Genomic DNA, 26,174 nt, shown 5'->3' with positions numbered 1-26,174 from the left:
AAGGGATCAGACTGCATTTCTTCTGAAACCAAGGCCATCTTCCTACGGAGGTGCATAGGCAAAGCCCTGCTGCTGTGCTACCGACTGCCAGAGGGCACAGCCCTGCTCACAGTGCCTCCTCCTGCCCATGCCACGGGGGACGTGCTGCAGGCCTGCAGGCACAGGAAGGGTGGGAGAGCTGGGTGTTAAATCTGTGCACGCTTCAGGTACCCTGCATGAATAACCGCTTATTTCTGGCAGACGACGCACCCTTTGGTGGAAGCCTGTTGAGGACTATTCCACCACTGCTCACAGACTACTTGGAAAGCCTCCGAATCAAAGCATTGTTGGTCTTGATGCAAAGCCAATGGAAATATCTACATTACATGTAATGGCCTCTGGAGCAAGCACTTACGGAAATGTGATGTCTTATTGGTCTGCTTGGTACAACCACACCAATGAAGGTGAGTTGTTCAAATGCCTCCAAAATACTGAAAGTATCAGCTTTAAACTGTGATGTGCCAGCTTCTTCTCCTTTTTTTTTTTTTTTTTTTTTTAATTTTCTCTTTGGAAGGACAGATCATTTTAGTTTGAAAAGTGAGAACTTTGACTTTACGATCTAAAATATATTTAAAAGGGAAACCCTGATAGCTTTCAGTCGGTGCCACAACAGATGGTCCCCCATTCAGACAGCTCAGGCTGTGGTCCTCCTTCCTGCAGAAAGAGAGAGCCCCTTATGATGTTCCCCTCAGACCTTAATGAGTTTAGTCTGCACGACTTCCTCTTCTGGTGACATTATCAGAAGAAATTACTGTGTACCATTACCTTTCGGCAATGAAGGCTGACAGGGCCTCCCTCCTCTCTCCTCTACCAAGCTAAGTGCACTTCCCCAAGACAGGAAGGTATTGTCTAGCTTTGACCCTTTGAAGTTCCCCTCACCTCCACCTACAGCTTGCTGCAATTTCAGTCTGTGCTCCCCTGTCCTGGTGCTCAGAGGTGGTGGATGCCCCTGTGACTGTTACAGCTGTGGTGCCAGGGACAGGGGATGCTGTGCAGGGCTCCCTGTCACCCCTCCTGTCCAGTCCTGTTGGCTGGGCCTGCTGAGAAGGGGCATGAATCTGCAAGCTGAGAAGGCTGAGGGGACGTAGTGTAATTATCTCTCAGGTGACTTCAAAACTGCTGAAAGAAAGAAAAACATGCCCAGAAAAGAATGGCCTCTCCAGTGGTAAGAAGTGAACACCCTACCAAAGGGCCAGATTCAGCCTTCATGGTTATTTCCACTGGTTTCTTGCTCACCAGCAACCCCTTTGAATGGACCCAGTGCTTGTCCTGTGTTTGTCCCATTACCAGGCTGCTCTTGATGGCCCTGGGCTGAGCCAATGGAGATACACAGACCTGTGGCAGGCTTGTGACACTGAACCCAGGGTTCTGGCCTATCTGAGGAGAAAAAAAAAAGTTCATAAAACAGTCAAGTGTAATTCTTCTTGGAAGAACTGCATGTGATCTCCTTAATGTATTTTTTACAGCAGACAGAGCAGTGCTGTCTGGCTGCAGAACACTCCAGGCTGTGCTGTGCTGGGCATGCAGCACAAAGCCAGCCTTCCTGCTCCCCGTTGGTGCACTGCAGCAGCACAACTGGTGGGGAGATGTGGGCATCTGCTGCCTGCAGGGTGCAGCTTGGCTGATCTCAGCACCACTCACTCCCATTGTACCTCAGAGGCAAGCATGACTGAATGTGTGCTAGCTTAGTTGGTGGTGACAAATTGTCATAACCATATCTTATGAATGCAGAATTAAGTCCTTAGTGAATGAGGGGGGCTGCATTTGGACACAGCTAAGTACGTCTGTCCTGTGCTGTATGTTCTGTGTTTGTATACATGACTGTTCAATATCTTACAAATTTTCTCACGGAATCAAACAACACCCCTCTTAAGGGAGTGGTTTCCCAGCAGTTATGAAAAACAAGATGTTTTTCATCTGGAATACACAGAACTACAGCCAAACAACACGTTGTTACTGAGTCTTTTCCCTCTGATTTTACTTTTAAGCATACATTGCATGGCTGTATCATTCATCTTGAGCTTTTCTGAAGAGTGTGTCTCAGGAGGGTTTTCTCTCCTTAGGACTCTGCTGGCCTCACTTTATGTCTTTTGGCTGTGTCTGCAGCCAGGCATTGTTTAGCCTGCATTATGTGACTCAGAATGGTTTCAGTTTACATACACTTTATCATTCTGTATCTCCAATAAAATCACTATACCCAGATATTTAGACCTCTGTACAGTTAGATAAAGAACTGTAACTGTATGCATGAACTCCAAGGGCACTATAAATGCCTGTAAATATCTATCTAGGAAAAACGAGGACGCCTTGTTGCAAAAAGGAGTATCTCAATTCCTGTCTGGTAACTTCGAGTAACAAACGCACTGTTCTGTGGCATCAGCACTGGGGGGGTGAAAAAAGGCTCAGGACAATGTTCCCATTTCAGAGCCTCGTGGCTTCAGTGCTGACTTAGTGGGTGCTCAGCAGAAGAATCTTTTCCCCTGACTGTGACCTCTTTGCTTCTTTCTTTCAGCTTCTAGGGGAATTTCACTCTTCAGAGAAGGAGCTAATGCAGTGGTTAGCAACAGTTAGTTCTGGTATTGCTTTCTTCCCTTTCTTCCCCGGCCCAAGATGCTGCACTGCAGGCAAATTCTGTGGCAGTGCTTGAAAGCACCACCCCCTCCGAGCCCCAGGGACGGGAGGTAATGTGGCACGGCTGCCTCTGTCGGCATGGAGCCGGGCGGACGCAGCCGGGTTGCCGCTTCTCGGGGAGCGCTTCTGGCTGTGGCTGCTGTTTGCCAGGGAAAAGAAAGGACCTTTCCTGCTCCCAGGTATGACTGCGAGTCTCAGACCTTGAGTGAGGTGTTGCCATGGATTTCCATTTCCATCACTCTTCCTAAATCTATAGCTTATATAAAATTTCATTAACCCAGTTACTTGGTTCAGAACTTGGAGAATTAACATACTTTCCTGTAACTGAAGATTTCATATAGAGCTTGATGTTGGTGTAATTCTCAGTTACTTTTGTAATTTTATTGGGCCTCAGAGTTTTCTGTGGCTGGGGGAAATGCTCTGTGTAAAACTCAGAGCTTCATCTGGTAGTGATTTGTCATTTACCATGTTTTGGGCTTGCTGCCAGGTCAGCTGTCACCAAATGAAAGGAAGACCAAGGAATAAAATGATTATCAGGAAAAGGCTTAGAAAAGTTGCAAATGAAATAAACGAAGAATAGCTTAAAACTGAGAGGAGGATATGTATAATCAATCACAGAAATCACAGGGCAGGCAGCGAGGGAGCTCGGGTTTCCCCTAGACTGGAGTCCTTTTCACACTCAGGGCCCTTTATTGTTATCCTTCAAAGATATGTGATCGAATGGACCACCAAGACAAAAATTCCAGTGAACCTGTAAAGCCATGATTACCTCCACTTTGTGTCTCTTTATATGAAGTATCCGTTATTAGTGGATATGGTGTCTGTTACGATTATGTGTTCTGCAGTGAGAGCGGGAGGCTGAGGAGCAGGCAAGGAGAGAACAAAGGGCTGCCCCAGCAGTGCTGCACAGGGCAGGGATCATGGAGGGATGTCCTGAGGTGCACCTCTCACACCTGGAACTGCTGAGAGAGAGTCCTGTGAGTTAATGGGAGTTTTGGTTTGAAGGAGTAATAAAGACAGAAGAAAAAAACTTTAATTTGTGCATCAACTTTCAGCGATCATGTCTGGTTTATGTAAAGGGTTGTTTATTTATGTTTTGACTACTGGGTTTTGGATTAAATGCACACTTAGACAGGGACTGTGAGTTGGTGTTGTGAAAAAACAATAGGCCAGAAAGAAAAGGATGGTTCAACAGATACTTTATGCACACATTAGCCTATCCTCGGGCCTGTGAATCTTTTTGGGGACAGTTCTGCAGCTCTGTCAGCAGCCAGCTGTGAAGGGAATTTCCCACAACTTTTGTTATGCTCCTAGTTTAGTCATTTTTATTCTCGGCTATGTGAGGTAAGTCAGTAAAACTGAATATCTGCAGAGGCAGACGGCTGGCTGGCTGAGGTCTCACCATGCCAATGTGTGGCTGTGCTGTGCCCTGCTGCTGGGCTGCTCTGGCCAGGTGCAGTGTGCTGCCCTGCCTCCTCGGATTGCTGCACACTGTGAGCGTCCCAGTGCAGATGGCTGTGTTGAGCATTGGGTCAGGAAGGCACGGGGGACAGCCATGAATCCGTCCTTCCGTTGCTTGGCAGGGTTGCACTAAGAGAATGGGCAGAAGCTGTTTCTTTTATTCACCCTTATGCAATGGTCAGAGGTGAGGGGTGAAGTCTGGGCCCACAGTAAGAGCAGGAGCACTGTAATCCTCCTGCACAGTACCTGATGTGCAGGTGTAAGCTTCTCTACATGCATGTCACCTTTTGGTAGAGCAGCGTTATACAAAGAAGCAGTAATTCCACTGAAGGATGAGGGACTGCTTGCTGTCCAGTTAATGTGTACTATCACTGCTATGGAAGAAGGGCTCAGCTGTCTCCTGGGCTTCTCCCAGTGTTGATGCTGTCCTTGGAAAAGCCAGCAGGGAAGCGCAGTTCTGCCTTCTTCCAGCCCCATAGGAGTTGCCTGAAGAAGATGATTGTTTGTGAGATTGGGATCCTGGGGCACCAGGGAGGAAAGGAGGGAAGGCTGAATGAATTTTTCAGCAATTTCCATTTAATCTCTCTGTGAAGGAGGATGAGCAGTGATGCTCCTATGCTGGTGGGACTGCAGCTCCTGCAGCCCTATTCCCACTAACAGTAACACTAGCATGCGTATTTGTTGGGCCACAGAGGAGCAGCATTGGAGGCAGCATTCTATCGTTGTAAGTCAGAGCCAGGCACGAAATTCCGTGCAGTCAGGTGCACCCCCTGGGCTGGTGGGTGGGCCTGGCTGGGGCTCCTCCATAGCACAGAGCCTGCAGAGCTGCATGGCCTTGGCACTGAGCTGGGGAGGAGCAGACTGAACTCTGATGGGATGTGTGAGGAGGCTGGGGATCTGACCCATGATCAATGGGAAGAGTAAGAATTTTCTTTTACTTGCACTTACTGTTGAAAAAACTTCAGTCAGTGTATGCAGACAAGCTGACTTTCCCTTGCTACTCAGCTGATGTCCATCTAATAATGTAATCATGTCCTTAGCTCTTCTGTTATGGTGCTTTTTCTCCCTGGGTTTTTCTTCCACCCCCCTCCCCCCCCTCAAATCCATTTGCTCTTCCTTATCTGCAGTCCTTACTGTTGTTATCCTTCCTGTGGTTACTAGTGCTACTTTCCTCTCCTACATTCCCTTCCAAATCCACTGGTGCTCTTCCTGCCTTTAATTTTTCCCCTGCTTTGAGATGCATATTGCCTTAGCTACCTTCCCCCGCTGTGCCAAATTGGTCCTTGAGGAAGGCAGTGCCTTTCCTCATCACATAACATTACTGATTTTCCCCTGCAGAAAGCAGTGGCTGCTGTCTAGGGAGGACAGGCCTTGAAGATAGGTGACTTGATATCTATGATAGTTGTAGTCTTCCAATACATGAGCAAGTGAATTTTTCTTGTCTTGTTCTGTTCTGTGGTCTTTTTTTTTTCCTCTTTCTTTCTTGAAGGTGCACTGGTACACACAGAATAAGGAGCTTAAATTGAGCTGGCAGCAGTTTCCTTGTGATGAGAACACTGCAATACAGCTCTGTCTTACTCAGGAGAGTAGAATACTGCTGCTTTAATGTCAGATGCACCCTATTGCACCAGTTGTTCTCCCCACCCAAAGACTTCATTGATGCTGAATACTTGTGTTTAACAGTGGTGAGCAAATGAGTCTGTACCTTTTTTATATAGTTACAGAAACTTAAATAGTGAGCCAAATGGAGGACTACGATCAGGGAAATGTGTTTGTTTTTTTTCCAGACCTTTAGATCGACTTCCTTAGTAGCAATGAATACAGTGTTACATACAAACCTGACTTAGGAAATGCTAATTTGAACTGAAACTTGTGGGCACAGCATGCACTAGAAGAAACATCAGTGTATTGTTCTTCAACTTTTAGTCGGTGAAGGTCAGGATCCACTTAGAAAGAGAAGGAAAGACTGCTGAGATAATTCAGAAATCCTGAGAAATACTGCTGGAAAACATGGCAGTGATAACTTAGAAGTGGATTTGTGTTCACAGAATCACAGAATGGCCTGGTTTGGAAAGGACCTCAAGGATCATGAATTTCCAACCCCCCGCCACACGCAGGGCCACCAACCTCCACATTTCATAGCAGCACAGGCTGCCCAGGGCCCCATCCAACCTGGCCTTGAACACCTCCAGGGATGGACGGGGCATCCACAGCCTCTCTGGGCAGCTGTTCCAGCACCTCACCGCTCTCTCTGTAAAGAACTTCTGCATCTGTAGAGCAGTGACATATTTACTTTTTCATATTTGGGAAATGTGGAACTCTTCTCAATGTCATACTTGAGGATCCGACTTTCCTAACTGTGAAAATATCTACGTCCATCACACTGACAACTCAATAATTCAGCAGATCTGCAGAGGTCAGCCTTTGAAATGTGTTTTAGTATGTCTGAGTGCATCATTTGAGCCTGTGTAAGAAGCAAAGAAATTAGAATGGTTCAGCTCAGCCTGTTCCGCACTGCAGTGTGTCACGATGCATCAAAAAGAAGAATTAATGGGAAAAGTTGCCAGAAAAAGAAGATGTGTAGTGTTCTGATCCCAAGCTGCCAGCTGCTCCTTGCTGAGAGCCTGCAGTGTTCTTGGATTCACACCCACAGATTCACTCAAATACATTGGTTAGCAGCTAATACAGTTAATAACGAGAAGGTGCATTTACCTCTTCATTGGTGTTGTTACTGACATTCTAAATAAATGTAGGCTACAGGGGTTCATATAGCAGCTTTGTTGGAAACAAGTGAAGGTAAATGCTGTGGGGGTTGCAGGCTTCATCTGCTGCCATCCTTGGAGACGCTGAAACCTGATCTATTGTCAGAGTTCCCTTACTTTGAGCAGGGGCTGCCAGATTGCCTTCCATGGTTTCTTCCAACCAAAATTATTTTATGATTCATGATAACAGCATCTTAGGAAAAAAAAAAAAAAGTTTGGCTTATTCATTTATCCTCTGCTACTGCTGCTTTTCTGTGAGAATATCCCATTTTGAGTAACTGCTTCACAAGATTTCTGATTTTTTAATGATACATCTATGAGCAATTTGTGCTCCCTCTGTACAGGTGGTGAATCGGTCAGAATCCACGTGTTATACAAACAAACAAACAAACATTTTCCTTTATTTCTTAATCTGAGCTGCAGGATTTATCTAATATTTTTGTCTTCTTACAAACAACATGAATGCTGTTTCTAAGCTTTCCTTGGTAGAATAATAACAATGTGCTTTGAAAACAGGAAAAGTGAAAAGAAAACATTTACAATTCTAAATAAAATATCTATCCAGGCAGGCAACAACTCTGACAAAAAAAAAAAAAAAAAAGAGGATGTCCTGAGGCCAACAGAACTCAGTGTAGTCATGTGGGCAGTAAGATTGGCAGGGAACGGTAAGAACTGTCACTTTGTCTCTGGATTGAAATAATTTATCACAACATTTTTCACTGCATTGTAAGTAGTTAACAGACTAAGTGCAAATTAAATATGCTTCCAGGAAGACTTTCTCAGCTCATTGCAGTCTTTTTTTTTTTTTTTTCCAAGCTTACAGATAACCTTACCTCTATTTTCACAGAATCATAACTAGAACTGCAGAATACCTGTGGCTGACTGGGACCTCTGAGAGACATTGCCCAGCATAACCCTCCTGCTCAGGCAGGGGCAGACAGAACAGGAGCGTGTCCAGTTGAGTTGTGAGTATCTCCACAGATGGAGACTCCACAAGCTCTCTGGGTAACCTCTATCAGTGTTCAACCACCCTCACAGCGAAAAATTGTTTCCTTATGTTCAGAAGGAGCCTCCCGTGTTTCAGTTTGTGCCTATTGCCTCTTGTGCTGTATTCATACACACAGTAAGCCTGTCCTGGACACTTTCTTCCTGAGACAGAAGAGTCCCATATCTCAACCTCTGCTTATTGTCCAGCCCATGAAAGCAGCTCCCCAGTGCAGAAAAGTGCAACAAGCTCGTTCCTGCAAGATTTCCATCTTATCTCAGGCTTGTCGCCTTCATGAAACTCAGTTTGTGAAACACAGAGGAGTTTCTCAGAGGGCTCAGTGTCCTCAGGAGCCACACTTGCTGCCTGCAGCCCTCCTGGCACGCTGTCCTTGGGACTCGGGAGGTGGAGGCTCTGGGCACAGCCTTGGCACGAGCGAGCAGCTCAGTGTGTCTCCTCTTGGAGGCTGCTTCTGGACAGTGCTCCCCTCAGTGCTGCTGCTGAACCTGCTTCTCCACCGCTGCTGGATGGGAGAAGCTCAGCTCAGCCCAGTTCAGCTGCTCTGGGCATATTTGGGACATGTCAGGTCAGAATCTTATGTTTTTGACAGGCACAGGTCAACTATTCCAGACTGAAAGCAAGGGCATGCTTCAGTTGGTTTTTCAGTGCAGTGGGCAGTGAGAGCGGAGGGGTGAGATCAGTCGGAATACAAAGCATCCATGGGCACACGGACAGTCTTATTATGTATAAAAACAGTTGAAACTTAAAACTGATTGGAAAAAAAGAAGAGCCACAAAAATGAGATTCTTTTTGATGACAGGATCGACTTCCATTAAACTATCCACAGTTGAGACTTTGCTGCCTTAAAGAGGCAAAAGGCAATCTTGATTTAAAACAAACAAATAAATCTCCCCTTTTTCCTGTTTGCTTATGCCACTATTCCCACTATGTAATCTGAGCATAAAGGAAAGCATGCTGCTAAACTTTCTGAAGCCTTCATTTAGCATCTGCATGTAGAACTTTAAAAGAAAAAATACAAACAAGTTGAATGTACATATGGAGACTCGGAAGATTGTATCACAGATAAGGAAAATGCTTAGGATTTTCTTTTTGTATGTGTAATGCCTTTGCAACCTACTCGCAACATTATTCCCTGCATGAGGGCCCCCTAATTATTTCATCATGCAGCAGGAAATTCTGGTAGGTCATATATAAACAGCCTGAGGCAGGGACCTCTTCATCAGATAGAGCGTGACATCTGACATCTGTGCAGCCTGCCGCTCGCATGCCACAATTAGCCAGGCAGCCCAAACTAACTAACGCAAGAGCAACTGGGAGCAAGGGGCTAACTGGTGTGGCAAAGGTCTCCCTAATCCAGAAATAAACCTTCTGCAGCCCGTGTCCCTTCCCTGGGTCCACGTCCCACACTGAGCTCGGCAGCAGCACAGTGCTGCCTGCCCACAGCTGTGGGGCCCGGCCCTCCTTCTCAGCAAGCTCTGCCCACACGTGGGGAGATGCAAACACCCCTCTGTAAGCTCCGGGCAGAGCCAGCTGCCCATAGGAGCTGTGCCGTGGCCAGGATGGTGTGCCAAGCCCAGCAGAGGGGCAGTGCAGGACCACGCTGTGCTTGGAGCATGCCCTGGCACCACTGGGGATGGCACGGCTCCACCAGCTGAGAGCAGAGATGTCACGGTGAGAAGCAGCTGGAAGCAGGAGACAGCTGACAAATCAGGTGACTGTGAGGAATCAGGGCTCTGTGTCAGACACGATCCACGATTGCTTATTTTTTCTTTTAATCGTACTTATTTTTATAGTTCCTCTGTAAAAAGAAAAGCAGATTATTTTTCCTAAAATGAGTAATGGTCAGCGGTATTTCCTTGGCACAGAAAAATGGCTCCTAAGAGAAATTGTTGCAAGTAGCATTCCAGGGAGAACTTTGAAGTAAGTGGAAAAGTGCAGGAAAAGCATGTGCCACCATGCTGCCCTCCAGCATTTTTACCTGAAATTCCCTGCCTCTTCACCTCCCCTTCCTGTGCAGGCTTGCTCAGGTCATGCCGTGAGCTCAGCAGGGCTGTTCAGCACTGCTGGCTCTGGCACTTGGTTAGCTCATGTGCCTTTCTTGGATGAAACAGACCCCAGGAAAAACAAAGGAAAACTCCAATTGAAGGAACGCCTCAGGGAAAGAACAGTTCCCTAATGTGACACATTTCTTCCCTCCGGTGTGTATTTCTACAGTCTTCAAACATACAACTCCATTTCATTCCTATTAATATTGTTCTTCAGACTATTGGTTTATATTTTCATACACCATGGCTGTATTGAACTAAAACTTTTTTTTTCTAAGTGCATTTTTTGTCTTCAACCTTAAGTCCAGTCCTAGCAAAGTCTATGTGTAGCAGTTTTCTGCGGTCTTTCAAAATCTATTTACATAGGAAAATGTTCTTTTTGTTAGTGTGCATTTAAAAACATGATAAATTCTACAAGTTTGAAGAAGTTGAAGAGTAACAGTGCTTGAAGACAGCCTCTTAGGCTTGCTATAGGACTGCTGGGGCAGAGCTCTGCTGAATCTCGCACTAAAAATCTTCATACAAACAATTCATAATCGGTCTTTTGTCAACTTTCAGTCATTCAGTAATGCTTAGGATTTCCTGAAACGTCAACCTTTTTTCCCCCCAGGGTGGGTGACCGAATCAGGTTAAGTTTGTTTGCTGAAATCAGCCATTTTACAGTCAAAGTGTATTGCTACTGAAATACCTATTTTCCTCTGCTCTTCCCCAGCATACTGTCTGCATTAGCTATATTTATAACCAGCCAGCTCCTCGTTAACCTTTTTTCCTAAGCTACCATTCCCTTATTCCATCACGACAAATTTGACTGTGAACTTTTAATTTGAAAACTGTAGCACAGAGTATTTTTTTCTGCAATTTGTGAAAGTTTAAAATTGAATATCTGTGATGGACTTTCTGTAAGCTTTCTGCTCACAGCTTAAATTATTGTGATCTTATCCTGTCTGCATTCCTGACCTTGGTGGTATTCCTCAACATCTCTTTTTCTGTACGGTTAGTAAAGGGAAATATTCAACCTTAAAACTTTCAGATTTTCCTGTCAATGAAAAAATAACAAACCTACAACCTCTTTTACACAGCTTTTAAGGGGAAGTTCTCATTTACTTGTGGCTTTCTCTGCTGTATTTTGCAGCCTAAGACCAGGATGTTTAGCTGGAAGCAATGTCATTTTCATTTTTCTTTAATCCATAAGGAAGAACAGTATCCTATGAATGTAAGGCTACTATTACCAACAGCAAATTATGGTGCACTGCCAAACTTCAAAACAGTCAGTTTATTGTCATCTTATTACTGAATAGATAACAGATCATTTCCCCCCTTCAATAAATATTGAAGCAGTAGTTGTCACAGAGGTGGGGTAGGAGGGAAACCTCTCAATCCATTTTTTAATTCACTTTTCAGTGCAAAAAGGAGCCGGCATGCTGCTCACAATACACAGACTGGTTTCCCCAACAAGAGTTATCTAATGGAAATTAATAGTGTTCGATTTGCAGTAAATGGAACAGCCCAGTAACTTTGACAGTGAGCTTGTCACTTTGTGTGCTTTAAAAAACATTCACAAACATTTTCATTATATTTAGAAGATACACCAGAGTCAGTTTGATGATTCTTTCTGTCTCGCACTTCCTACCTCTGACAGCTCCTGATAGGTAACTGGGGAAGCTCTGTAGGAACTCCCTGTAAGCCCTGTAGCAGTTGTTGTCGAACCATGTCAGACAGTTCCTCCACTCTTGCCAGGAAGTGCGAAATGGCTCCTTCCCTGGAAGTGGATCTTGATTTGCAGGTGCAACACCACCCTTACAGCCCCTCTCACAAACCTGGCTATGATGCAGGTAGGGATACAGTTTGAAATCTGGTTTCATAAGACTGAAATAAGTCAGTTAACATAAATAAGAACCTCAGCTTAGGCTGTGATCACTGTTTCTGTTGCTTCTCCCTGTTACTGACTGATATACCTCAGACATGGTGCACCATAAAATGTTATCACATGACGTGTGTGGTAAAATTAGCTTCTTTCCAGAGTAATCCAGTGTGCAGTGTTTCTAGAAAAACTACAGTTATTCTGTAGATACTCCTCAAACAGTTTCTCTCTACTTTTCATCCATTTCCCAAATAATTTCCTTCTGTTGCTGGTTTCACTCTATGCTATGAAGCCTTCTGCTGAAGTCTCAGGAGTTCAAGCCATAGGCTTTCCCCCAAGGAACTCATGTTCTCCTCAAGTAATTGCCTACTTGTGCACTGATCACTTCCAGAGAGCTCTCCTAGGTCTGCCCCAGAAAGCCTTCGTCTTGCTAGGAGAGGCTGAGCTGTTACCCTGATTCCAAGCCCTGATCCCCAAACCTTTGCACTGTGAAATCTTGGTGCCTTCCACTGCAAGCACAGAGATTCCTAGGGGCCTTTTTCACGAGGCTCCTTTGTTGCTGTCCCTGGTCTTTCCTTAGTTTTTAGTGCAAAAGCAGAGGTCGTGTTTGAGATCTCTAGCCTGCCAGAACACAAAGCTACGTATATGGCTTTTATCTGAGGCATGCAGATAGAAACCTTGGGACTGCATAAGGGCTTTGGGGCTGATTTCTATGTAATGAGTTGGTTTCTTCTTCAGGCTTAATTTCACAATGAAAACAAGATTTAACTGCCCCATTATAGACATGAGCCAGGCACCCACTCCAAGGAGGCAGGGTACCAGGAGAGGGCTTTGCAGAAGTGGAGCAGGCTAGCGAAACACAGTCCTGACTCAGCAGACCGGGATAGCAGCATTGCTAGATGCTGCTGCAGAGCCAGATACTGTTCTAGTTGCTTGTTGTCTCCATGTGGTTGGGCAAAGGTGGCCCTTGGCAGTGCAGATAGCTGCATGCATCATCCAGGTGGAAAACAAGGGGAAGCAGCATTACTGTCAGCACAGGAGAGGGGGCCATACTCAGCCATCTGTGAGTGCTGATAGGCCAAGATGGCCCTGACCTGCCTTGTCTAGGGCTCGCAACCACTCCTTGCCCATGGGACCAAGAACCCTACTTAAACTCAGGCCCTGTTCTTCAGTCTTTGGCTGAGTGATATTGCAGTGGTGCTTTTCTGCTGGGTAGACCTTCTGGCCATGCTGCAGGTAGCTTGTTACCTGATCAGATCTCAAATGCACACTGAAGCTTATCTCCAATCCTGTCTTTGGCTCTGTCTCCTGGGCAGGCTTGAATTCACATGGTATGCTTGTTTCCAGTCCTGTCTCTAGGACCATCTCCTTTTGATCCTGATTGAATTCCCTGGCTGGATGTTGGACTTGATTAATCTCCATGCCTTGTCTGGGGCTGTCAGTAGATGCAGTTATCAGCCCCTGGCTCTCCCTGCTCTCTTTTTGTGCCGTGGGATTGCACCAGTGTCACCCTCAGCTTATCCCTGGTACGTGCCTGCTGCTCCCTGCAGCCCTGTCCCTGCACAGCTTTTCCTGGGGCAGTGAAGGCTGCTGTGGCCAGATCTGAGGACAAAATACAAAGAGAACAAATAACTATGGGAGACCTGGGCTTGGTGAGGCTGAACACGATGAGCTGTGTACTCTTCTGTACTCCTCACTCTTACGCGTGGAGGAGAGGCTGAGCAACGCGGAGTTCAAAGCTGCCATCTCAGGAAACAGTGCCAAGAATGATGCACCCTGTGGAAAATAACAAAGCCAAAGGCAACGTCTGTCATCTGCAAACAGCTGCAGGTTATGTCTAGGCAGGACTGTGTAGGTGCTGAGGAGAGAGCATGGCACAGGTGGAGGGGATGAGAGAAGGAGCAGACAAGAAGACCGAAGAGCCTGAGGCGGCCAGTCCTGGTGCTGGGCTGCAGGCTGCCACAGGCCTGGCTGTTTTTCCAGCTGCAGTAGCAGGGCTGAGATCTCCTGTTCTGGCTCACAACAAAAGACGGTTCGTAACAGATACCTGATGCTGAGTATGAGCTTAGTCCTATGCATCAGATACATCCAGTGAAAAGGCAGCAGTTTCAGAATGTACCTTTCTGGTGTGGAGCAGGACGCAGTCATACTCCTTGAAGTTGCCTCAGCCAAAGACAGAGCCCACAGCTGAAGCAACTTTGCCTGACTGGATGGGGGTCAGCTGGTGATCAGAAAAGCTACAGCAGGAGCAGGAGTTATCCTAGGGAAAAGTCCTGGCATTTTCACCAAATCCTCATTTCTCATCTGTTTGTAGTGTACTTGTAGTGTATTGTAATACGTGTTTGAGCATGTTTTTAATGTAACTAGTACAGTAACAGCAAGAACTTAATAGATCGCAGGGGATTTCTGTGGGAATAAAACCTTTCCTGAGCTTGGTGCTGTCTTGTGCCTCAGTTGGGTGTGTGTTTTCATCAGTGCTTCCATAATTTCTACCTCATTTGAATCTTCAAATACTGCAGGTAAGCTTTTTTTTTTTTTTTTTTTTAAAGCTTCCTCCATCAGTAGGATGCTGTTTAATAAGCTGTCTATTAAGAGTTTAGGAGATAGCTTTTTATTCCTCTGCCAAAACCAACCAAAATTGGTGAGGGGTTACAAGATGGTGAAGTGTGAACTAAGAGACTATAAAGGTATGGATATATACAGCTCTACTTAATGCTTGGTCTGTTTGTGTTGTTTGTTTGTTTGTTCGTTCTTCTGCCCAGCTTTGCAGAGGGAATGCTTTCTGTTTCCTGCAGTGGGAGACACTAGGGAGAGATGGGCGATGATATAAAAATGTTTTTCTCTGTCTGGCATTTCAGGTCCTGCCAGAAGCTGTTAGAAAAAGTGGTCACACATTTGTGTGTGCTCAGTGGCTCCAATGGGAGGTGATTTCTACACATGGCTGTTTGTGATTGGTACCTGAGACATTTCCCCATAAAACAGAAAAGATTTTTGATGATGTTGAGAAAGAACCAGAGCTCAGGCTAAAGCTGAACAAATAACAGGCAATTCTGTGTGAGTGAAATTGCAGACCTGGGGTAGATTTGAGCACAGCAGAGTCTGAAAGAGTGAGCTTGTTGCTGATGTATGGTGTCAGTGAAAGAGACACTAAGGTACACAATGAAAACTCCAGGAACGCTGTTGTCTCTGGTCTAGCTGCTGTGAGAACCACTGTGTGAAGCACTCCTTGCTCAATGAAGTGCTTGAGAAACTGGTGGAGTGTGCTGCTGTGTCTGAATTAGCTGCAGTCTTAGTGCTAAATGGAAGTGCCCAAAAGAGTGTTGCCACAGCCAGCATGGATGTGTTTGATTGCTGCTTGGCCGCAGTGAGAAGCGTACCTGTGCAACAGTGGTTCTTGTAACTCTGCTCTTTGTTTTAATTTTTAGGTAGATCAGATTCTTGAAATTCTGTCATGATGAATGGTTGTTAATTGTTTTAATTCTTAATTGTTGTCAATTTTTCTAGGAAATGCCGGCATAGAAAACTAGTATGAATTAACTAATAACATACTTTTTTTTTTTGCTTATGGTAGGCTCTCTGAGCTATTTAGAACTGGAACACTGAATGTAAGAGTCTCTGGCTTATGAGTTGATTATTTGAGCAGCTGTATTAAACTTGCCAGTCTCTGCAGATGATTACAGCTATTAGGTATGAACCATGCTGTTTGTTGCAGAGAACTGGGCGGGAGTGGGTGGTGATGGACAGGCATGGTACTGGAAAACCTGTCTCTGTGCTCTGAAGCTCTGGTGACCTCCTTGCAAACTGGTCCCACCTGGAGAGGTAGAAGGACTTTGCACTCTGGGAAGGGATTTCTTATGCATGAAGAGATGGTCGTGGCTGTCCAGGAGATCAGAAACCGCGTGCTGTGGTGTGGGTCTGTTTGTATGGGGTACTAGAAGAAAAATAAAAAAAAAAAAAGGGAAGAACTATTGTAAATTCAATCCTTTACCAGTTTTGAACGTGATCTGTTTGTTCAAAAAAAGAACAAAATCCTATGTTTGCAGCGCTTGTTTCCCTCTTCTGATGTCAGTTCTGGAAGCACCAGTGTCACTGTATCTTTTAGAACGCTGGTCTGAAGAAAGGTGACTGTTAGTTTAAAAAAACTCATTTGGTTGTGTTTGGAGCTGGAGTCCTTTTAAACATGCTGTCAAATAGTTGTGGGACTTAAGAAGACCTTGAAGAATTTTCCAGCTGCTTTGCCAATTCCTCCCATGGAGCTGTGTTGCTCAGTGTCTGAGACCCAGCCCTGCAGGCAGAGCTGGCTGATCAGGGATAGGTCAGGCTGTGAACTTCCTTGATTCTCAGCCTCTTGAATAATGGGCTTGTAAGCAAGTTGGTGTCACTGCACCTCCAGAAGCTGTTGCTTTCTTTGCCTAGTTCACTGATTTGGCTTGTATCAACAACAGTAGCTGAGTTCAGAGATGATTATGTTTCAGAAAGCATGGATCTGTGAGAGTCACCAAACATCTCATTCCAGATCAGCTGAGCAAACAGGCTGCAACCAATTCCTACCTTTATTGCTCTTTTACTCCATAGCTGCTTGGTGGGAATGGCACAGGTGCTGTGCTGTCTGCTGTTATGCTACCTCATAGCCCCTTTCTAGAGACAGGATGGTGGAAATCTGATGAGATTGAGGCAGGTTTGTCTAGGTCAATGAACATGATGCTTTCTGATTCAAGTTCATAAAGGCTCTTGCATGCATCCAGCAGTTAGATGGAAACTGCTGGGATTTGAGCACCCATTACATCCTGGCCTGACTGCTACTTGAGCTCAGTGCATGCTTGGGGTATTTTAGAGCTGGCAATTGGACCATGTGTTTGACAGGTGATTATTTATCAAGAAAGCCAAATGTTTTCTGCTTTGGGGCTTCTGCTAGGTTCGTAGAGACTTGCCCCCATGAAACTTTAATTAAGCTTCACTGATTCTTTAAAGCATATAGATAATTAGCTGTATCTGGGGGGGGGGAATCTGGCAAATAGTGCTGAGCTTCTGTAGAAAATGAGGGTGTTTCTGTCAGATATTTCACTAGGAGGTTCTACTGCAGACTTGTGACCTTAGCAATAAGCAGATCTGTGCTGTCCTTCTCAGAGAAGGACTTCTTCCCCCAACCTTCCTCCTCTCCTTTTTTTTTTTTTTTCCCACATCCCTGGTATGCAGATTGGCTTCTGAAATCGGCTGTGTAAGGCTCTTACATTGATTTCCTGCAAGCATGTGGAAGTGCCAGGCAGGGGCAGCGTGATCTCCTTGGTTCTCTGTAATGGCAGACATGTTTGACTGTGTGAATGAAACATTTGGCTTAAAATAAGTCTTTCTTCATATTATTGCATCTATGGCTGATAAGGTTTTGAGTGGTGATATGACAGTGGAAGAGTAAGGGGATTGGTCCTCTGTCTCTATGACCCTATTAAATCTAGCATCTTGTGAAACCAATGATCCCTGCAAGGAAACACTTCAGGCTTCAGCAGTGAGAATGGGAACAGGGTATTTTCCAGTATCTGTAGGAAACCTACTGTAAATGCAGAAAGCAAACTGTGGAATGGATGGAAGTGAAATCGGTGTCAGGGTGACCCTGTTGAAGAGCTCAGTCTGGACTTGACTCTGCTTACCTGTGTCTTTAAAAATCCTTCATTAACAAGTTGAAATTTAGTCATTAGTAATTATGTCATCAGCACCATCTGTTGGAAATAGTTGAGACTCAAAATGCTGAAGCTTTTTGACTAATTCACTTGCACCAGCAAGTGTATGCAATGAATACCCCCTGCAGTTGTCTTCCCGAGAGAAGATATTTCTCTCTCTGCACAAAAATCTTATAATAACTGTTGAAGAAGGCTGAAAAATATCTAATCTTTACTAGGCATTACATAAATGTATGTATAGTGTAAAATATTATTGGAGGTGGTAATGGAGGAGTACCGTATTCCTACTTAAAAAGTCTAAAGATGCATGTGTTGAATGTAAAAGCCTCAAAAATAAAAATCCTTTGAAAATAAAAATCCTTGATGTGGATGGGAATTTCATGAATGACTTTCTCTTCCTTTTTACCTCTTTAATGAAGAATACAGGTAAAATTGCAGATCCAAAGACTTTTGAGTACTGGGGCAGGCAGGGGGTTGATTAGAGTTCTCTAATTATAACTAATGACAGAAATAACATAGGCTCCTGTTTTGCCTAGATGATGTATGAATCGAGCCACCTCACGTAAACACGGTATGCTTCCCTTTATTTTCCTATGGCATATTGTGCAAAACCAACTCAGAAAGCCATGCTGCAGTTTTGGATTAAGCACTGGACGCCTCAGTCTATCTCAGCACTTGGAACTCTTTGCACTCCCGATGATGAGAGGTGCTATCCTGCAGTGATGTAACAGCAGGTACTGGAGGTTAAAGCTGTTCTGAATCTGCTTGTTCCCATTCCAGCTGCAGCCTGTTACAGGGCAGGCTGGTGCCCTGCTCAGGGCTCTGTGTGACTCAGTCACTGTGATTTGGGTGTACTGTGTGCACTGTGTGAGCAGTTACCAGCAGACAGACTTCCTCTGGAGACTCTGGAGACAGACTGGAGATGGCTATGCTGCTTCTGCAGTGCTGTCCTGAGAATCCTTGTCTGCATTTTAATGCCTACACAAACTTCAATCTGTGTGCAGCCCCCTAGGCAGCGCAGGTGAGGAAGAACTGCTTTTGATTCAGACATAGAACGGGATATTCACAGAAGTGTTTATTACCTTTCTCCTACCCTGATAAGTGCTCTCTTTGAGTCCTACTTGATGTGTGGAGTGGTCAGTACTCCCTGAGAGGGAGGGAGAGAGAGGTGCCAGGGAGCAGGGATTCAGATGTCCCTGTGCAGATGTCTTATTCCTTGCGGTTGACTCCTTGTGTGTAGCCATCTGCACAGTGTGGAGGACTACTTTTAGATAAGGGCTGCCTTCTTCTAATCCTGTTTGTTTTGTCCACTAATGAACACTTGCACTGAAACGGGTACCTCATGCCATGAAGTAAAGTCCTAGTGCCTGTGGAAACAAAAATGACAAGTATCTTCATTATTTATTGCTCTCTGTCAACATCTGTGTAGCTGAGCTCCCTAGGTAGCTGTGGGAGAACTAACAGGAGAGAGGAAGAATCCTTGAACCTATAGCTTACTCTGAATTAAACAAGCTAGCATGCATTTGTAGCAAACTAAAGAGCAGGATGAAATGGAGAGCAGTTAAATACACCATCTCTCACAGGTGGATGGAGCACAGCTCCAGCTCTTTGTCTCAGTAGCTGTACCTGGATAGACTGCAGCATGGTTATCAACCCCCTTCTTGGTGGGAAGGGGCTGCCTGAGCACAGCTCACTGCTTTTGCTCTGGGTATCTGCCTGTCCTTTCCCTGCCATGGGGCCTACATGTGGAGCAGCCAGGGCACAGGGTGCCAGCCATGGCTGACCATCTGCTGGCACTGCAGCCAGCTTAATCAGGGCAGTGCTGTGGAGGGCAGGGCTGTGCCACCTCCCTGCTGCTGTGCCATCAGATCTCCTGAGCAGGGTGTGGGGAGTTGTCAGGAAACCCAGTAGGACATGGCTGCCCCTGAGCAGACCGTCTTGTGTTTGCCTGGGTTACCCTGGTGGCTGCTGCCCCAAAAGGATTTGTTCAGGTCAGCTGGAGCCACAGCACTACAGATGCAGAGAGCTGCAAGAGGAGATGCATGTTCATCTTGGTAAGCATTGCAAGAGCAGTGATACACAGGAGTGCTGAGAGAGAAAACCAACAATCTGGCATGCAGACTGCAACAACCGATCTGGTATTTTTTTCCTTTTTAATTTCCCCAAGGAGGTGCATGCATTTTATTAAAATGTTAAAATCTATTGTCTCACACTTCCCTTAGGCTAAAGAATTTGCTAAAAAAAAAATATATATATATCCCTTTTTGTAGAGAATACTAGTAAATCCTGTTTTGCTTTATTAGGGTTCATTGCAGAACTCAGTGCAGTTCATCACTTAAGCTTTGCAGTTGCTGATCTATATGAGCAGCATGGCTTTGCTCGCAATGAGAGATTCCATGCAGACAAGGGGCAGAGTTCCTTAAATCTCAGGAGAAAATGAATATGTGCAATACATGTGGCGAAGTGTAACTATGGAAGTAGCCCAAAAAACTGCTTTTCATAAAACATGATTTTTTTTTTTTTTTTTTTTTACTCCACGATGGAAAGAAGCAGAGTCAGTGTTTCCGTTTGACATGGCATGCAAAATGGGAATTACTTTGCAATGCTGCAGAAGAACAATTAGAAACTTTTCACAGGAATTAAATATGTGCTGTGTAAGTGCCTTTCGTGGTCTGGATGCCTAAATGTTAACACCAGCCCAACGTTCCCCAGTTCTGGAGCCCTGGGCTCCTTGGCATCGCTGGAACACAGCAGGGTGCTGGCAGCAGTGCTGCCGGGCTGGGCAGCCAGATCTGGGGGCAGGAGCACAGCTGGCTCACAGGCAGTGATTCTCCTGTGGGGCAGCAACTCTGTTGCCTGCAGGGCCGGGCTCTTGGCTCTATTAAAACCAGAATAGAAGGAAAATTGGTGGTGGGAAATCCCCGAAATACGATCTTTCAGAAGTTTCCACGTATTTCCTTACTTTCTTGTTGTTCACAGACTGAGTTAGAGCTGGTTACTGCGCTGGAGTTGAAAGATAGCTCTTAAAATGGTTGTGTCGAAAGAATCAGATGCGTACTACCTGTGCTGTATCAGATGTATGCCATACACACACTTTTTTTTTTTTTTTTTTTTTTTTTAAGATGAGGTCCCCTGGTTAGATTCTCAATATAGGATAAATGGAATTTTTGCTTCAGTGGTCAGAGGAATTTCAGAGTTGTACTTCCATTAAAATTACACATTAATTAAGTTTCTGTCAAATACACAATTGTTGCCTTTTGGCCTCAGTGCAGTAGAAGACTGCTGATGATTATGCTAGACTTCCTGTGCCTTCTCCTAAAAGCTCTGTACCTGTTGAGCTGTTGACATGTCACCAAAGGTTAAATGCTTTAAGTTTAAGCAGCACGCGTTGTGGCCGCTTCCAGTTACACCAGGTAAACAAACAGTCACAGTAGGTAACCTATCCCCTGAAAGACTGTGATAGCCTGTAAGGGTTGGTTAATAGTTTGTGGAAATATTTTTTATTCATCATATTTATGAGTAGTTCATGAAATAGAACTCTTGTGTGAAATCTGGTTTGTAATTCCCTGGTAAGTACTTAAATCTCATGTTTAGTGGGAGCTGATATAGTGTGGAAGTTATCGCAGGACAAAGAAGATAACAGCAGTGTAAATTAAAAGCATAACACGCTGGAATAGAGCAATTGCCAGGGAACCACGGCGTAGCTGGAGTAAAAGCTAGGATTTGACAGAAGTTTCAGTTCTTAGTCTACTGTGTGCTACAATGTAGAAAGTGGGATATAAAAACTGAGGTGCAGCTTAACCGAGTCTATGCTGTGTATGTACAAAGCCCTTTGGATCTTTCAGGTACAAATTGGAACAGACAATTCCTTTTGCGTTTATTTCTGGTTTGAACCATGTTAGACTTCTGGGGGGAGCAAGCAGGTATTTTCTCAAGTTATGTTTGCAGTTACTCTGTTCAACTAACAGCCATGAGTCCAAGCAGAGCAGTGGTTATTCTTGCTTAAAGCTGGTGGAAGAGTAGTAAGAATTCTGCTAACTGGAACGACTCACTTGTTTAAAGCTGCCCGTTTGTAAGACCTTGCTCTCTTACTTGCTGCCAAGTAAATCTACTAGGCTGATTTTGAATGTCTCGTTTTTAAGCTAAGGGATTACTTCTGTAGAGCTGTGTGGCCATCGCCTGCTTCCCTTTTCCTTCTGCCTGGAGAACTCCCTTGCTTCTGTGCGTGTCAGCCTGTGCTGTGCTGCTCTGTGATGGAGCTCCAGAGAGCACAGCCTGACTTCTTGTGGCACCAGCTTCAAATGGAGCTGGAGAGCAAGGCAACACCAGTCTCTTCATTTTCAGCTGAATCCAGCAATACAAGAGATCTCTGGACCGTCAGGGCAGAATTACTGCTGTGTTTCCAAATGTGCTACAGCAGATGATGGCTCTTTTGTCTCTATATCATTCTCAGAGTCACTCAAGCATATGATGATTATTTCTGAAACTTATGGTTGGTACCATTAAAGATTAAAAAAAAAAAAAAAGTCCTAAGGCTTATTGCACTATGCACTTCAATGGCTATATATTTTATATGTATGTATAAAATTCCTTGTTCCAAAACCTTTCTGTGCATAGCAAGAGAGACTGTGAGGGAGTTCTTGAAACTATCTTTTCCTCTCTTTCTAAAAGAGCTCAGTTCTCTATTTCTGACCTTCCTTTTTGGCTTTAGGATGCAGTGCCCTACAAATGCCCTCTGCACTTGTTAGTATCTTATGTTTCTTGTAGGGCTGAGAAGTGATACTGAGTCGCTAATAATGAAGTGAATATCAGTTGCTAGTGAACATGCTATTGCTTCAAGCTCTCTCTGGCTTCCCTTTGTGTTGGAAGTGATCTTTATTTCTATATGTTGTGGTTGCTGGAGGCCTTGGCAGGCAGTTCTGAGATGACTCACCAGAGGAGCAGAAGAAACAGAGAAAGCAGATGAGAGGTAGATGACTTTTTTTTTTTTTTTTTTTTTTTTAAGGATTTTCATGAGAAATGACTCTCTCCTGGGGCTGGGAGGGAAAGCAATGGTTGGAATTGCATCCAATGGCTGACACCAGTACCTGCCTGTAGGCTAGTTATAAGGATGAGATTTGGTTTGAAGCAAAGAAAGCCTTTCCATCCAGATGAGCTTTGTTAGCTTCAGTAAGCACTGGGGGTGTGAGGGTTTATTGAGAGCTCTTCCACACAAAATGTCACGCCTTCAGCATTTAAAAAGGCATAAAGCTCTATGTTTGTAAAATTCTGTGCGACTCTTTCCTTTAAGCAAAGGAGGTAGTGAAAAAGATGCCCTGCCTGCAGTACCCCTGGAGGTCTTCAGGATTTGTGAGGACCTGTCTACAATGTACCTTGAATGGGCAGTGTATTGGCATCCAGCACCCTTAACAGCTAAGCACATGGTCCTGGACAACGAGGACAGCTTTCTGGTTGTGATTTGCATACAGAAGCTTCTTGGGCATTAGCCCTGTTTTCTGCCTTTCCCTAGGCATATAAACAAAATTTGCAGTCACTGAAAACTTATACTTCCTTTTGGACAAAGTTTTCTGTCATACGTCTGCTGTGAAAGCAAAGAATATTAATTACATATAATTACAAGTAAAATACAGGTCAGTGGTGCTAGGAATGTGATTCATTTCACTACTGGCGGAACCCCTCCTTAAATGAAAGTTGTAACAGTTGCATCTGGTCCAAAATATTTTTGTTTGCAGCCAGTGGAGCAATGCATTGCTGTGCTGCCTGTCACTGTCAGTATTTTCTTCCATTTGCATGCTATGACTTTGCATTTCATGACTACTGAGTGTCTGCATGCATTTCAGTACAGTAAAGTCTTTCCTTACTAGGAGAACTTTGTAAATAGAAACAGCCCAGCTGGGAAACAGCTTAATAATATTGACAAGATCTCAGTCCTACTTCTGTGTCACATAAATGTGGCCTTGAGCTTTATACCAAGTCATGCTATTGCCAGAAGTGATGCTGCAGCGCAAGCTGCTGGGGAGCATCAACTGGATCAGTGACACAGCTCTAGAATTGAAGTTATTGGATTTCTGTGGTCAGACAGAAAGAAATGTTGTGAGGAACAACTTCAAACCAATAAATGCCTTGAAAGGATGCTATGAGCAATTAAAGAACATATAATGAAAAGAAAAAAAAAAATCTAACAAAAAAAGTTGTGCCTTAAAGAGAAGTAATCTTCACTTTGTTTTGCTGTTCCAAAGGCAATGTGATGTTTTTATGTTGGAATTCCTAATATTTCAAAGTAATTATGCATGGAGGCTGGGAAAAAAAAAAAAAAAAAGTATTTTAAAATGCAACATATCCTGAAAATAAGCTAATGCTTTGTCCAGGTTCCCCATTAATGTGATGCTAGATGGCTAATGAGTCAAGGGAATAGAGAAGAGGACCTGAATTAGAGACAGTCTGTGCTGGATTAACCCAAGCTGACAACTGAGCATCCTGCAGCCTCTTGCTGCTTCCCGCCCCCAGTGGAGTAGAGAAGGTGATCAGGAGAGCAAAGGTGGGAAGAATGAATAGTTGGATATTAAGACAGTTCAGTAAGTGAAGGAAAACAGAACCAACTAACCAACCAACCAAGTGATGCAAAGGCAATTGCTCGCCACCTCTCAGCTGCAGACCTGCATGCAGACAGGCTGTGAGCAGTGGCCACCTTGGAAGGATTGTTATTGATGTGATCAATCACCTTAATTGCTCTATTATTGGTGCTGGCAAAAGCCAGAAGTGTGCTGGAAAATCTGGAGACATTACCAAAACAGAGAAGGTTGACAATGTCATGCAGGAAAAAAAGCAATTTTTCTGGACTGGAATGATGAGAATTTTTGCAACTTCTCATTGCACAGATTCCTGTATTTTTGGACTGTTAATGAGTTGTTCTGTGGTGCATGGGGAGTTCGGTAATCGAAGCAGTGAAAATGATGAGAAGTGTGACTGACCATGAGCCACTTGTGAGGTGCAGTGAGAAACACAGGTGTGTGGGGTGAGCTCCTTTCTGGGACAGCAGATGCTAAGGCTGTTGTCACCAGTGCTGATCTGCTCAAGCAGTGGCCTGTTCTGACTAGCTTGATTTGTTGAAGCAGAACTGGAACCAAACCACCAGAACAAACAGGGTAACAGGGAGGCCAGAACCATCCGGCGTGTTCAGCTCAGCAACCAAGACAACGTTGTGAGAAACACAGCTCGGGCTGGCTGTGCTCTGTATGTGCCAGTGGAGAAAGAACTGTTCAGGCTGTAAGAAAATGCTTTTACCAGAACTGTCACAGTGTGGTGAGAAATGTCAGAATGGCCGAGGAAGGCTTAGGTCACAGAGCTGTCTCCCTGCAAGGACACTGAGAAGGAGTGCGCCCAGGCTGAGGGAGAGAGATGGTCACTAAGCTGGATGTGCTGACCTTGGTGGCCTCTTCCCCAGGTGGTTGTTCTCCAGGAGATCTCCAAGAAATGCAGAGCTGCAGTGGTATCACGTAACCAGAAAGGGGCAGCCAGCATCCTGCAGGCTGTCTCCAGGTTATCACCTATGTTGGTCACCTTCCAGCGCTGAGGCTCAGTTCACACAAGTGCTCACTGTCCCGGAGATTTTTGGTGACTGAGCTGATAGCCCTGGAGCAACTGAGTGAACAGCAGGCTGCTGTGGTAGTTTATCTTAGCTGTGCTTGTGGTGTGTGGCATCCATGGCCCTTTCTAGATTCCAAGACGTGTTGGGCAACGCTGAGTTCATATCTCATTGTGTACCTGAGCACTTTTATGAAAGCAGAGCAAGAAAGTTGTTAAACTGTTTGGAATTATTTGTTTGAAGTTGTTGCTTCTGGGGGATGACTAGGAACAACTTTCTTTAATTTTTCTATTTTTCCTCTGCTAAAGCGCATTTTATCAGAGGTAATAACCATTTACTGTTGAATTCTGGGTGGCTGTGGGAGTGTTATTTCTGAGTGGAAAATGATTTTTAAATAGACAGAATGCCTTCTCTTTGAGTATTTTCTGTGACTATTTCAGAGTAAACCCAGAAACCGAGGAAAAATATTGGAAGAAAACTCACTTGTCACTTATTCCTGTTTTTCCCAGGAGCTGGAGGCAATCTTAGCTGACCAAAGGACTCAGCTGCTGCCTGCTCTGCCACAGCACTGCCACACTCTTCCCAGAAGCACTGCCTTGAGTGGTGGTTACAGGAATGTCCAAAACCAGATGGTTGCTTGAAGCCTAAATGGCTCAAAACTGAAATGCTTTAGTCTTAAATTCCTCCATGATGTTATTCCATCAGAGCCAACTGATTTGCCCTCCTGTAGCAGCATCCTCCTAAGCTCTGCCAAACCTCTTCAAGCTTGCTGCAGTTGCTCACCAGTGGTTTTATAATCAGTCCTCTTACCATGCCCTCCCAGCAAGCATTCAGAGCAGCAGGGTCAGTTGACAAAGATCTCTTATTAGGAAGAGAGCTACTCCTGCCTAGGAGGTAGTATGCAGCTAGAAGATGCTTTCCACTATTTTTTAACTGTGGCTCTGAGAAAGCTGGGTGGCTTCTAGAGACAAATATCTAAATTTTGCCTGTTTTAGTTTGCTACTCTAATTGTGTCAGTGTGTCAGCTGTTATGAATGCTCTCTTCCCCATAGAAGGGAGAGTAACTCTAGTGAGAATATTAAACCAATGCTCTGAGAAAGCTGCACATT

The 26,174-nt window shown here is 44.7% G+C and overlaps 1 protein-coding gene across 4 annotated transcripts in view; it reads left to right on the top strand.

Annotated features, from left to right (window-relative positions):
- LOC149916929 (uncharacterized) overlaps positions 1 to 26,174 on the top strand; it is an 80,739-nt gene that overhangs the window by 31,722 nt on the left and 22,843 nt on the right. For all 4 annotated transcript variants that reach the window (XR_016469403.1, XR_016469402.1, XR_016469404.1 and 1 more), the window contains one exon: positions 241 to 443. Coding sequence is in view for 1 of the 4 variants with exons in the window: in XM_090146869.1 (XP_090002995.1) it covers positions 241 to 443 (203 nt within the window). In the remaining 3 variants the exon portion in view is untranslated. The remainder of the gene's footprint in view (positions 1 to 240; positions 444 to 26,174) is intronic.

The sequence above is a fragment of the Phasianus colchicus genome, chromosome 9, assembly GCF_987193195.1.
Source record: "Phasianus colchicus chromosome 9, bPhaCol1.hap1.1, whole genome shotgun sequence".
NCBI lineage: Eukaryota > Metazoa > Chordata > Aves > Galliformes > Phasianidae > Phasianus > Phasianus colchicus.
Note: the sequence above shows the minus strand (reverse complement) of the source record. Positions and strands in the feature narration are given on the sequence as shown.